The following is a 14,489-nucleotide window of genomic DNA, read 5'->3' on the forward strand; positions in this document are numbered from 1 at the left end:
ACCCACGTATTGAAGCAAGCAAATTTGACATGTGATTAAATAGATGACATACTTAGTATTGCAATTTAAATATGTCTTGATTGCAAATTGTCTTTTATTCACCGTAGATGTAAAAATATTACTTACTTCCATGTGCCCACAACATATGCATCTGGTATGTCCGCATTTAAAATTGCCTTTATTGGAAAGCCAGGTTGGCTGCAGCCTGGTACATTCAACATAAAGGCTGGAGCTGAGTAGATTTCCTAATGTTGGTGCACATCTGAAACATGTTAACTATACCCTGCCTATGAGGATTGGAAGTTTTACCGCTAAATAAAGTGTCTCCTTTTGTTCAAGAGCCGGATTTTCTCTTTTTGTTGATATTCTTGTATATTATTCTTGTAAAATTTGGCTTAACAGCACTTTATTATAGGTGTGTCAGTATATACTGCTATAACATTGTAGTCCTTATGTATTGAGTATATGTTGTAATGAAATACTGGACAGTGAAATATACATTTTACAATCTGTGGAATCATTAATAAAGGCATTTATGTTTTCATGTAACTGTTATGAGTCTTTTCTAGGAGAATTATCTGTAGTTACCAGCTAATGATTAACTCCATCTTTATCCTACCAACTGAAAGTCATTTGAGCCGATTGTATGGCACTTGCTGACTCAATCTACTTGGATGGAAGGCATTTTACTTACAGTATAATTTAGAATTATTTGATTCCCAGATGTATATACAATGGTGCTTGAATGTTTGTGAACTCTTTCGAATTTTCTATATTTCTGCATAAATGTGACCTAGAGCTATAACCTTTTTTCACACAAATCCTAAAACGTAGATAAAGATAACCAAATCAAACTTAGTAAAAAATATTAGACTTGGTCATTTATTTATTGAGGAAAATGATGTCTTTGTGTGGCAAAAGTATGTGAATGATGTTGAATCAGCAGATAATTTGAAGGTAAAATTAGAGCCAGATGTTTTCAATCAATGGGATGACAATCAGGTGTGAGTGGGCGACCTGTTTTTTTTTTAGATAACATGAATGTATAAAAGTCTGATCTTCACAACACATGTTTGGGGAAGTGTATCGTTGCATAAACAAAGAAGATTTCTGAGGACCTCAGAAGAAGAGCTGTGGATGCTCATCAGGCTGGAAAAGGTTACAATACCATCTCTAAAGAGTCTGGACTCCACCAATCCACAGTCAAATAGATTGTGTACAAATGCAGGAAATTCAAGACCATTCTTACCCTCCCCAAGAGTGGTTGACTGACAAAGATCATGCCAAGAGCAAGGCGTGTAATAATCCACAAGGTCACAATGGAACTCAAAGTAACATTCACATTAGTGCTTGTTATTATTCATGAGTCCACCCTCAAAAGGGCAATGAACAACAATGGTGTGCATGGCAGGACTGCAATGAGAAAATTGCTGCTCTCCAAAAAGATCACCTGGACAAGTCAAAAAGGTACGTGAAATTTTTTTTGTGGATAAATGTGACCAAAATAGAACTTTTTTGGTTTACATAAGGCATTATTTTTGGAGAAAGCAAAACACTGCATTTCAGCATAGAAACCTCATCCATCTGTGAAACGTAGTATCACGGTTTAGGCCTGTCCTGCATCTGAGCCAGGGTGGCTTAGGCTACTTTCAGATATGCGATTGCCTTTCCGGTTTTGAGATCCGGTGCGAAACTGAACAAGTCAAATCTGGCACTAAAAACAATATAAGTCGAGAGTGCCGGATCCATTTTTTTTCGGACAGACAAAAAGTGGATCGAACGCCCACTAACTTACAATAGCGTTTGCCGGTTTGTTCACTTTTAATACAACCGCATCGAAACAGAACAGACGTAGCCGGTTGCATTAAATCAAACTGAAGTGTGTGTTAAATCAAACAATCGCATATGTGAAAGTAGCCTTACCATCAGTGATGGAAAAATTAATTCTGAATTATACCAGCAAATTCAAAAAGAAAATATCAGGAAATCTGTTCGTGAGCTGAATCGCAAGAGAACATGGGTTATGCAGCAAGATAACAACCCTAAGTATATAAGTATTTCTACCAAAGAATGGTCAAAGAATTAAGGTAAAGTTTTGGAATGGCCAAGTCAAAGTCCTCACCTTAATCCAACCAGAAAAGTTATGGAAGGACCTGACACAAGCACTTTTTGGGAGGAAACCCACCAAGATAACAGAGTTAAAGCTTTGTACGTAGAAATGGACTAAAGTTCCTCCAAGCTGATGTGCAGGACTAATGAGCGATTGAGAACCTGAAAGGTTTAGTTGCAGTTATTACAGGACAAGGAGGTCAAACAGATACTGAAAGCAAAGCAAAGGTTCACATACTGACATATTGGATAAAATAAATGACCAAGTCTAATATTCCTGTCTCATTTGTTTCATTTGGTTATCATAATCTACTTATAGGACCTGTGTGAATATCTGATGTTGCTTTAGGTCAAATTTATGCAGAAATATAGAACATTCTGAAGACTAGTATTATTATTACCCAGTTAGGTCCATATATATACCTGTTTACTAAAACATATTCAAGTTATAGTTATATAATGGGCATGGACATAAAGTCCAGACTTTTAGCTTTCATTTGATTGTATCCACAATAAAATTGGATGAAGAGTTTAGGAGTTTCAGCTCCTTTACATGTGGCACCCTGTTTTTAAAGGAACCAAAAGTAATTGGACAAAAGCTGTTTCATGGGCAGGTGTGGGCAATTCCTTCATTATTTAATTCTCTATTAAGCACATAAAAGGCCTGGAGTTGATTTGAGGTGTGGTGCTTGCATTTTGAAGATTTTGCTGAGAAGTAAACATGTGGTCAAAGGAGCTCTCTCAATGCAGGTGAAACAAGCCATCCTTCATCTGCGAAAACAGAAAAAACCCATCCGAGAAATTGCTACACTATTAAAAGTAGCAAAATCTACAGTTTGGTACATCCTGAGAAAGAAAGAAAGCACTGGTGACCTCAACAATGCAAAAAGACCTGGACACCCACGGAACACAACAGTGGTGGATGATCGCAGAATAATTACCATGGTGAAGAGAAACCCCTTCACAACAGCCAACCAAGTGAACACCACTCCAGGATATAGGCGTATCCATATCCAAATCTACCATAAAGAGAAGACTGCATGAAAGTAAATACAGAGGGTTCACTGCACGGTGCAAGCCACTCATAATCCTTAAAAATAAGGCTAGATTGGACTTTGCTAAAAAAAAAAACATCTTAACAAAACCAGCATACTTCTGTAAGAACATTCTTTAAACAGATGAAACCAAAATCAACCTCTACCAGAGGAAAAGAAAAAAGTATGGCGAAGGCATGGTACAGCTCATGATCCAAAGCATACCACATCATCTGTAAAACACGGCGGAGGAAGTGTGATGCCTTGGGCATGCATGGGTCCCTAGTGTTTATTGATGATGTGACACAGGACAGAAGCAGCCGGATGAATTCTGGGGTTTTCAGAGACAAACTGTGCACTCAAATCCAGCCAGATGCAGCCAAACTGATTGGTCAGCGTATCATAATACAGATGGACAATGACCCAAAACATAAAGCCAAAGCAACGCAGGAGTTTATTAAAGCAAAGAAGTGGAATATTCTTGAATGGCCAAGTCAGTCACCTGATCTGAACCCAATAGAGCATGCATTTCACTTGTTAGTAAAGGCCGGGCAGAGCATTAAAAAGGAGGAAACACAGCGTCTGGTGATGTCCATGAGTTCAAGACTTCAGGCAGTCCTTGCCAACAAAGGGTTTTCAACCAAGTATTAAAAATTAACATTTTATTTACAATTATTTAATTTGTCCAATTACTTTTGAGCCCCTGAAATAAAGGGATTGAGTTTAAAAAATGCTTTAGTTCCTCACATTTTTATGCAATCATTTTGTTCAACCCACTGAATTAAAGCTGAAAGTCTGAACTTCAACCGCATCTGAATTGTTTTGTTCAAAATCCATTGTGGTAATGTACAGAACAATATTTAGAAAAATATATATGGACCTAACTGTATGTAGTATGTTGTAGCACAAATTAGATTGTATAACTTATAGACTAGGCTTTTTACATAATGTGCATTTTACTTCATGAAAGCCTTAGTCCACTATAGCATACATATGCAGGGTTTTGACTTATTAATTGTGAGCACTCACACTGGTTGTGTACACTCCTGTAAGTTGCACATTCGCCGGATAGGCTTAGGCTTCTTGTTAGCTTCACAGAAGCTGCGGTGAATCATTTTGTTGTCACTTTTCCTTCGACAGCCGTATTTAGTGTACTGGAAACCTTTACGTGGTAAAACATAGGGAAAAAAAATATTTAAAGAACATGTCATCTCTCCTGACATGTCTGTTGTAGTAATCACATTCCCTATGTAATAACAATTCTGGAGCATCTATTCTTATGGCGCTATGATATGACACTCCTTTATTCTGACACTTGAGAGACACACCCTCAACTGTTAACACCCGTCTAGATCAATCTATATGGTCCATATAGCAGGAATAATAACTTTTAGCAGGAATAATATAAGCATGGCTGTCATAAAGTTGTAAGAATAGATGTTCCCGAATTTTTATTTCAAAAGGGGTCGCAAGTTATGTACAATAATAAACTGAAATACATAAAGACTAGGATTTTTTGTACAAATCTGTCAGCAATAGTTCAGTGAGCCCAACAACTAAGGGCTCTTTCACACTTGCGTTCTTTTCTTCCGGCATAGAGTTCCGTCGTCGGGGCTCTATGCCGGAAGAATCCTGATCAGGATTATCCCCATGCATTCTGAATGGAGAGAAATCCGTTCAGGATGCATCAGGATGTCTTCAGTTCCGGACCGGAACGTTTTTTGGCCGGAGAAAATACCGCAGCATGCTGCGCTTTTTGCTCCGGCCAAAAATCCTGAACACTTGCCGCAAGGCCGGATCCGGAATTAATGCCCATTTAAAGACATTAATCCGGATCCGGCCTTAAGCTAAACGTCGTTTCGGCGCATTACCGGATCCGACGTTTAGCTTTTTCTGAATGGTTACCATGGCTCCCAGGACGCTAAAGTCCTGTTTGCCATGGTAAAGTGTAGTGGGGGAGCAGTATACTTACCGTCCGTGCGGCTCCCGGGGCGCTTCAGAGTGACGTCAGGGCGCCCCACGCGCATGGATGAGGTGATCGCATGGATCACGTCATCCATGCGCATGGGGCGCTCTGACGTCATTCTGGAGCGCCCCGGGAGCCGCACGGACTGTAAGTATACTGCTCCCCCGCTCCCCACTACTACTATGGCAACCAGGACTTTAATAGCGTCCTGGCTGCCATAGTAACACTGAACGCATTTTGAAGACGGATCCGTCTTCAAATGCTTTCAGTTCACTTGCGTTGTTACGGATCCGGCGGGCACCTCCGGCAAATGGAGTACACGACGGATCCGGACAACGCAAGTGTGAAAGAGGCCTAAGCCACTGTGAGATATGGAGACAGGACAGGGCTGGGCAACCTTTCTGGTTTGAAGGCCACAATGTTAGACTGTATGACTCACAAGGGCCACAATAAAACCTAAAGTGGTGTTAAAACAGAGATAGTATGGCATATTTAAAGTGTATGCCATAAATGTCTGACAGGGTAGCATTTCACTTTTGGGATTCCTATCTAGCAGGAAAACCCAGGAACAGACAGTATTTGACCGCTCTATGACAACCATGTTTTTCAAAACTTTCAAAACTATTGGTACACAGAAACGTATGTCTGCTTTCTGAAGGTTGGAGCCACATAGAAAGGCAATAAGTGCCACAGGTTGTGCACCCCTGCTCTAAAATAAACAGGTAAAAGAATAGTAATTGCCCCACAAAAATAACAATCATCTATCTGCAGGAATGGGACAAAATCACCCAGGGATCCTAAGCACTGATGGTACTTGAAGGTACCTCAAAGAATTAGGTGCATTCACACATGGTAGATTTGTTGTAGACATTTCTGCAGTTGTTCCATTCACCTTAATGTGGTATGTAGAAACTGATGTAGAAATGCACATGCAGTAGAAAAAGCCCCATTCATATTTATGGAATAGATTGTTAGTTGCAGAAGATCTCCACTTGTGAACATTCAATGCTAATAATGCTGTTAAATGGGCTGTGATGTGGCCGTTCTACGGTCAAGTACTGTGTGGCCATACGAACTGCAGTGGGGTCTAATTAAACTATTAAGACTGCATTGTATAGTTGGTCTGCCTTGTTAATAGCCACAGGGCATCCGCGATACCGCACTGCCATTAACCATGCAGACTGACAACAGTGGGGTCCTAATTCGTTTCATTAGAGCCTGCTGTGCAGTACTCGACCATAGTGTGGCTGTGCCACAACCGTGACATAACCACATCATGTGGTTGTAGCCTTACGTTGGTAGAATTTTGTAAAGCTCCATATTAGCTTTTTATGACAGATATACGTTTGGAAGATATTTCCCGATGTACAGTATACCTCCGAAGGAAGTCTCCAACATATGTGCATACAGTGCCATATATTGTCCACTGATTCCAACTGTAACAAAAAAACGACATATACTACGCAGTATACATTGTGTATAGGAGAGCGATGTCTGCTGCACTTTCCTATACAGTTTAAAAAAGGTATATTAATGCATACTACTAAGATGGAAGTCACCATTGGAAGAATGGAGCCCTATGGAATTGTTCAATATAATACTGTATATATGTTGAAATCTGCTCCTGGTGTATATACCAAAGTAAGGGACTTGAACATAGTCTGCAGTGAGTTGACAAATTTTGTAATTGAGTTTAATATTTAAAGGGCATCTGTTAACAGTGATGGCCAGTTCGCAGTGTTCATCGGGCTGTTCTCGGAACTGCCTGCTCCCGGTGACCGCATGTGTTTCAGAGCGGCTCGCGGCGCAGGCACAGGTAAGGACTTACCTCTGCATCGCCGGACTTGGGAATAAAGATGGCAGATCGCATGTGTTCGTCGGCGAACACTGCGAACTGGCCATCACTGTCTGTTAACAGATTTGTAGCTATGAAACTGGCTGACCTGTTTCATGTTTACCTGGCAGCTGAAGACATCTATGTTGTTCCCATGGTCATATGTGCCCGCATTGCTGGGAAAAATTACGTTTTAATATATTCAATGTAATTATATTCAATTCATGCTTCTAGATGTAATGACAACAACCTTGTTGCTCCTAGTGGCTCATTTGCATATATTAAATCATCAATATTATCAGCAATGCGGGAACATGTGAACATAGGACTAACGCAGATGTCTTCAGCTGCCAAGGTCACATGTAACAGCTCAGCTAGTTTCATAGGTACAAATCTGCTGAAAGATGCTCATTAAGGTTTTTTACATAAACCATAGGGAGGAAAAATCAGAAAAATGTAGGATTAAGCCTGTTACCATGACTAAAGGACATCCAATATGTTTAAAGGAAAAAAGGTTTCACAATCAACATGGAGGGGGATTTTTTTCTATATGAGAATCTCTGCCACAAGTTGCTGTGAATGCTGATTCCTTGATTAACTTCTGACAATGATACAATTACAAGTTATATGTATAGCACTAGCTTTCTGGAGATAAAACATTGACTCAGAGATTTACCCTTAAAGGGGTTATCCAATGTCATAAACAGCTCCCCCCATGTGCCGGGCACCTCACACAAAATATACTTACCTGGGTCCCTGCTCCCTGCGCCGCTCCTGGTCCCCGCACCGCCGCTGCTGCTTCTCCCTGTACACGGATGAAAACATCTGGTGTCAGGGAGGAGCAGCCAATGGTAGGCGGGGACGGGGACGAGCCTCCCTAGCATCGCGGGTGACGCTAAGGATGCTTGTCCCTGTCCCCGCCTGCCATTGGCTGCTACCCCCCCGACACCAGATGTTTTTTCATCCGTGTACAGGGAGAAGCAGCAGCGGCGGTGCGGGGACCAGGAGCGGCGCAGGGAGCAGGGTAAGTATATTCCGTGTGAGGGGCCCGGCACATGGGGGGCTGTTCATGACATTGGATAACCCCTTTAAGTGACAACTGTTCCATGCAGCACTTACCTCCGCCACAGGGTTTAGTGCACTGAGACCAACTTTTCAAGGCCCACTCGTAAGTATCTAGCTCTTCCTGCAGCACATTATTGTTGTTTATTGAAGGCAAAGAGTCTTCGTGAATTATGTATTTATATGTGAGGCTGGATTTCGTGTCATTCTCTTGAGGTATAACCTTTAGGAGGCAAAGTGTTAAATGATCACACAAAACAGCATGACATACTGTGTTCTGACAGAGCTGCGGGATCAAAACTTTGTACAGGGAGCACAAAACAACTCAGCCTCCAAATGCTCCTGTCAACATTCTCCATGACTTGCTGGTGTTTTATCTCAGGAACATGTACAGTATGTGGCCTTGACTGTTAATGAGCTTCAACAAACGGATCGTAAGATCCATCATTGTACATTCATCTTGCAGAGCACACAGGCAGTAAATAAACATCTAAGTGAAATAAATCCGAGCACTGCTACCCTATGGGGAGTCGACTGTCTCACCCCATGACTTCTACTGCACATACAACAAAAGCAAAATGACAATATTCAGCAGAATCGGCTGAGCTTGTCGTTGAGATCGGCTAAATGTCATATCACTATGATCTAAAGATGCAGCTCCAAAAAATGACATTAAATGAGTCTTTTCATAAGCACAAGATAGGTGATAAATGTATGATCGCTGGTAGGTTGACTGCGGGCCCCAATGATCACATGCCTGACCACCTCTTCATTCACTGTTGATTCCTGACCTCAATGGGGGTCCTAGCAGCGATCAGACTCTTAGCAGCTACCCTGTATATAGGCGATAAATGTCGCTTATGGGAAAGATCCTTTACTCTTAACCCCTTCCCACTGCAGCCAGTTTTGTCCTATCTGAGAAAGCCCCGTTATTCCAATCTGACGTGTCACTTTATGTGGTAATAACTTTGGAACGCTCTTACTTATCCAAGCAATTATGAGATTTTGTACTGTGAGATATTGTTAGTAGTACATTTAGATTGACATGTTTTGTTTTTGTTTTTTTATCTGAAATTTACCAAAAATGTGGAAAAAAATGCATTTTTCTGCATGCAAGACATAGCCCTCAAAAGCTAATAATTAATACCGACCATACACTGCGTGCAGAATTATTAGGCAAATGAGTATTTTGACCACATCATCCTCTTTATGCATGTTGTCTTACTCCAAGCTGTATAGGCTCGAAAGCCTACTACCAATTAAGCATATTAGGTGATGTGCATCTCTGTAATGAGAAGGGGTGTGGTCTAGTGACATCAACACCCTATATTAGATGTGCATAATTATTAGGCAACTTCCTTTCCTTTGGCAAAATGGGTCAAAAGAAGGACTTGACAGGCTCAGAAAAGTCAAAAATAGTGAGATATCTTGCAGAGGGATGCAGCACTCTTAAAATTGCAAAGCTTCTGAAGCGTGATCATCGAACAATCAAGCGTTTCATTCAAAATAGTCAACAGGGTCGCAAGAAGCGGGTGGAAAAACCAAGACACAAAATAACTGCCCATGAACTGAGAAAAGTCAAGCATGCAGCTGCCAAGATGCCACTTGCCACCAGTTTGGCCATATTTCAGAGCTGCAACATCACTGGAGTGCCCAAAAGCACAAGGTGTGCAATACTCAGAGACATGGCCAAGGTAAGAAAGGCTGAAAGACGACCACCACTGAACAAGACACACAAGCTGAAACGTCAAGACTGGGCCAAGAAATATCTCAAGACTGATTTGTCTAAGGTTTTATGGACTGATGAAATGAGAGTGAGTCTTGATGGGCCAGATGGATGGGCCCGTGGCTGGATTGGTAAAGGGCAGAGAGCTCCAGTCCGACTCAGACGCCAGCAAGGTGGAGGTGGAGTACTGGTTTGGGCTGGTATCATCAAAGATGAGCTTGTGGGGCCTTTTCGGGTTGAGGATGGAGTCAAGCTCAACTCCCAGTCCTACTGCCAGTTTCTGGAAGACACCTTCTTCAAGCAGTGGTACAGGAAGAAGTCTGCATCCTTCAAGAAAAACATGATTTTCATGCAGGACAATGCTCCATCACACGTGTCCAAGTACTCCACAGCGTGGCTGGCAAGAAAGGGTATAAAAGAAGAAAATCTAATGACATGGCCTCCTTGTTCACCTGATCTGAACCCCATTGAGAACCTGTGGTCCATCATCAAATGTGAGATTTACAAGGAGGGAAAACAGTACACCTCTCTGAACAGTGTCTGGGAGGCTGTGGTTGCTGCTGCACGCAATGTTGATGGTGAACAGATCAAAACACTGACAGAATCCATGGATGGCAGGCTTTTGAGTGTCCTTGCAAAGAAAGGTGGCTATATTGGTCACTGATTTGTTTTTGTTTTGTTTTTGAATGTCAGAAATGTATATTTGTGAATGTTGAGATGTTATATTGGTTTCACTGGTAAAAATAAATAATTGAAATGGGTATATATTTGTTTTTTGTTAAGTTGCCTAATAATTATGCACAGTAATAGTCACCTGCACACACAGATATCCCCCTAAAATAGCTAAAACTAAAAACAAACTAAAAACTACTTCCAAAAATATTCAGCTTTGATATTAATGAGTTTTTGGGGTTCATTGAGAACATGGTTGTTGTTCAATAATAAAATTAATCCTCAAAAATACAACTTGCCTAATAATTCTGCACTCCCTGTATGTCTACTTTATTTGGACATCATTTTTTAAACTTCCATTAATGTATAGGGACTGTTTACATGGCATGTTTTGCCATGGAATTTTGGGGCAAACAACTGCATTGAAATTGCACCGGTGGCTGCATGGTTTATTGAGTGGTGATTGAAATAAATGGGAGGCAGCACTGAGGATGGCGGAGCTGCGATTTAAAGCCGCTGTCGTGCTGAGAAGGAACGTTTCCTTTGCTGCTCCACGATCCTCAGAGCTGCCTCCCATTGAAATAATTGGGATGCAGAAACCACTCAATAAACCACATGGCTGATGGCGAAATTTTGGTGTGGGTGTCTGCGGCAAAAAACGTTGTGTGAATAGTCCATTACGATGTTAGAGGGCTTATAATTCTTGAAGCCATTTCCAGAACATTTCCAGATCTGTTTTTTAGGAATCAGTTCAGCTCTCCAGTGGGTTTTGAGAGGGCCTATATAAAGGAACCCCCTTTAAATGACTCAATTTTAAAAACTGCACCAAACAAAATTTGTTAACCCTTTAGGTGTTTCACAGGAATCAAATCATTGAGGAGGCGAAATTTAAGGAAAGATTTTATAATTTTCTTTCTGTAACACAACAGACAAACATAACTCAATATTTATGACCCTGATTCTGCAGTTTTTACAAATATCCCATAAGTGGTCCTAGTGTGCAATGTGACCCAAACACAGGCCTCAGAACGAAGGGGTGTTTTATGACTTTTGGGGCCTTCCTTTTATTAGAATATTTTCCGAACACCAAAGCGCTTGGATTAAAGCTTCTGCCCCTGCACAGCATACAGTCCAGTTATGCCGGCAAGGGACCAATCAGAGTGGTCCTTTGCCAACGATCGCTCCGATTGGTTAGTCTGTGCAGACTAAACAATCGGATTGCGGCAGTGTTAAAATGCCGGTTTCAGGCTCTGATCTGCACTCTGCGGCAAAAAGCGGCCCGCAAAACGGAAAAAAAAAAACGGTAGTGTGAAAGAGGCCTAAACCGCAGAATCAGGGAAATAAATATTGTGTTTTGTTTGGCTGTTAACTCTCGATGTGTTAAAGAAAAAAATGGATTAAAATTAAAAATCTGTCAAAAAAGTGAAATTTTGACATTTCATCTCCATTTTCCTTTAATTCTTGTGGAACACCTAAAGGGTTAACAAAGTTTGTAAAATCAGTTTTGAGTAACTTGAGGGGTGTAGTTTCTGAAATGGGGTTATTTATGGGGGTTTCCACTATGTAAGCCCCACAAACTGACTTCAGACCTGAACCTGGTCCTTAAAAAGTGGGTTTTGGAAATTTTCGTAAAAATTTTAGGAATTGCTTCTAAACTTTTAAGCCTTCTAACGTCCTAAAAAATTTAAGTGACATTTACAAAATGATGCCAACATAAAGTAGACATATGGGGAATGCTAAGTAATAAATATTTTATGAGGTATCACTTTCTGTTTTAAGAGCGGAGAAATTGGAATTTTGAAAATTGCGAATTTTTCAACATTTTTGGTAAATTTGGGATTTTTTCAGAAATAAAGGTGAAATATATTGACTTAAATTTATGACTATCATGAAGTACAATGTGTCACGAGAAAACAGTCTCAGAATGGGTTGTATAAGTAAAAGCGTTCCAAAGTTATTACCACATAAAGTGATACCGGTACATGTCAGATTTGCAAAATTAGACGTGGTCACGGGGGTATCAATGACCCTTGGTCATGAAAAGGTTAACGTCCGTTTTGCATCCGTTTTTCATGTCTGTTAAAAATGGATGAATTTGATTGGCAGTTATTTCTAGAACCACCCTTCTGAGAACACCCACAGGATGGTAGGCCCCCAGCTAAAATAATGTCCCCCATAGTGTAGGAATTTTTTTTACTGTCCCCAGCTTTAATAATGCCCCCATGTAGGCCTCCGGGTAAAATAATGTCCCCCATAGAGCATGATTTTTTTTTTTTTTTACCACACCCAGCTTTAATAATGCCTCCAGCTAAAATAATCTGCCCCATAGTGTAGGAATTTTTTTTTTATGTCCCCAGCTTTAATAATGCCCCCAATGTAGGGCCCCTATGGTTTAAATAATGTCCCTATAATGGCCCACTGCTGTTTTTTTTTCGTTGATTTTACAACAAAAAAAACTCACCTTAGCCACTGGCTCGCGCTGCAGCAGTCTCTTCTCTCTTCACTGAATAGGACCTGCAGAAGGACCTGCGATGTGCTCCCACTTGGTTATGTCACCACGCATATCGCAGGTCCCTTGGCAGGTCCTGCTCAATGAAGAGAGAAGAGACTGCTGCAGCGCAAGTGGATGAGGTGAGTTTTTTTTTTAGGGCCATGCAGGGATTGAAGGACGCACCCGTTCTGTCCTCGGCATACCCTGGTATTGGGGCTCCTGCCTGGTGTTTGTTGGGTGCCCTTGATGTTGGATGATTTGCTGGGAGTGTAAACATTCAGAAATTTGTGGCCTATTCATCTTAAACTGTAGCAAAGTCTTTCTGTCTTAACCAAGCCCAGTGGACTTTTCCACACTTCCTTAAATCTGTACACCTCAGGCAGGGAATTTGAAGAAGCCTTTACCAAGAACCTCATTGCCAGCCCATGTTTCTGTTGAGAGACTTTAGAAAGGCAGTGGGAAAGAGTACTACAACCCACAATTATTGCTGCTGTCCATACACTGTCATTGAGGATGGACTGCACTGTTATATACCTTGGAGCTGTGTCTTGTTATTGCCTGATTTACTGCAACTCCTATCCTACACTTTAGTAAAGAGAGACATATTTATTGATACAAACTGGCCAGTTTATTGACCCCACCATACATCATAATGTGCACCTGCACCGACACTCCTGCCGAACACCTAACATCAGGGCACTGCAACTACCAAGAGGCAGGATCGCCAATACCAGAGTGCACTTCTAATTGGTTGCTAAGACTTGATGTAAGACTTTTTGATCACTTTTTATTGTATTTCATTTTCTGGATGGCAATATGAAATATAACCAGCAATTCCACCATTGTTTTTTGGATTTTATTTTAACTACATGCATCATGTGGTTTAGATTACAGTCATACTAGTTTATATAGCTTTTTTTTTTTTTTTTACTTTTTTTCCACTTTTGCATTAAAAAACTTTTTATGAGAGCCATATTTTTTTGTGGGGAGTCTTTTTTTTGCAGGGTGAGTTTTTACTGGTACCATTTTGGGTTACATATGACTTTTTGATCGTTTCTTATTGTTTTTTGGGAGGTGAGATTCTGCCATTATTTTTATGTATTTCTTTTTACAGCATTCACCCTACTGCATAAATCTAGTGATATTTTTATAGTTCAAGTTTTTATGGATTTGGCATGCCAATTATGTATAGTTTTTATTTTTATGATAATAAAAGACTTGATGGCAGCACCTAATAGACTTCCATACATGACAAAGGCCTTTTTAAGGCCTGCAGCAGCTATAGGGACCATCAGCATCCTTGTGATAGAATTGCGGGAGTGCAATAGGATAGAGTGGGAGTCCCCCTTTCTGTAAACCACTTAGGTTTAAGCTATCCGTGATCCATTACAGCAGTCACAGCCAGGCTCCAGCAGTGATTGCTCCTGTGCCCGCCCAGTCACTGTGTCGCAGATGTATGGCACATTGCGGGAACTCTGTACAGTGGATATTGAAAAGAGGTTAAAGGGGTTTTCTGGAATTCTAATATTGATGACCTATATTTAGGATAAGTCATCAATATCAGATCAGCGGAGGTCCAACACCTGGCAACCTTG

The 14,489-nt window shown here is 40.8% G+C and overlaps 1 protein-coding gene across 1 annotated transcript in view; it reads right to left on the reverse strand.

Annotated features, from left to right (window-relative positions):
* ADAMTS3 (ADAM metallopeptidase with thrombospondin type 1 motif 3) overlaps positions 1-14,489 on the reverse strand; it is a 214,911-nt gene that overhangs the window by 18,008 nt on the left and 182,414 nt on the right. The window contains exons 18-19 of the mRNA XM_040418128.1: positions 8,063-8,228; positions 4,173-4,305 (exon numbers count right to left, since the gene is read on the reverse strand). Coding sequence (XP_040274062.1) covers positions 4,173-4,305; positions 8,063-8,228 — 299 coding nt within the window. The remainder of the gene's footprint in view (positions 1-4,172; positions 4,306-8,062; positions 8,229-14,489) is intronic.

The sequence above is a fragment of the Bufo bufo genome, chromosome 2 (assembly GCF_905171765.1).
Source record: "Bufo bufo chromosome 2, aBufBuf1.1, whole genome shotgun sequence".
In the NCBI taxonomy this organism is placed as follows: Eukaryota; Metazoa; Chordata; class Amphibia; order Anura; family Bufonidae; genus Bufo; species Bufo bufo.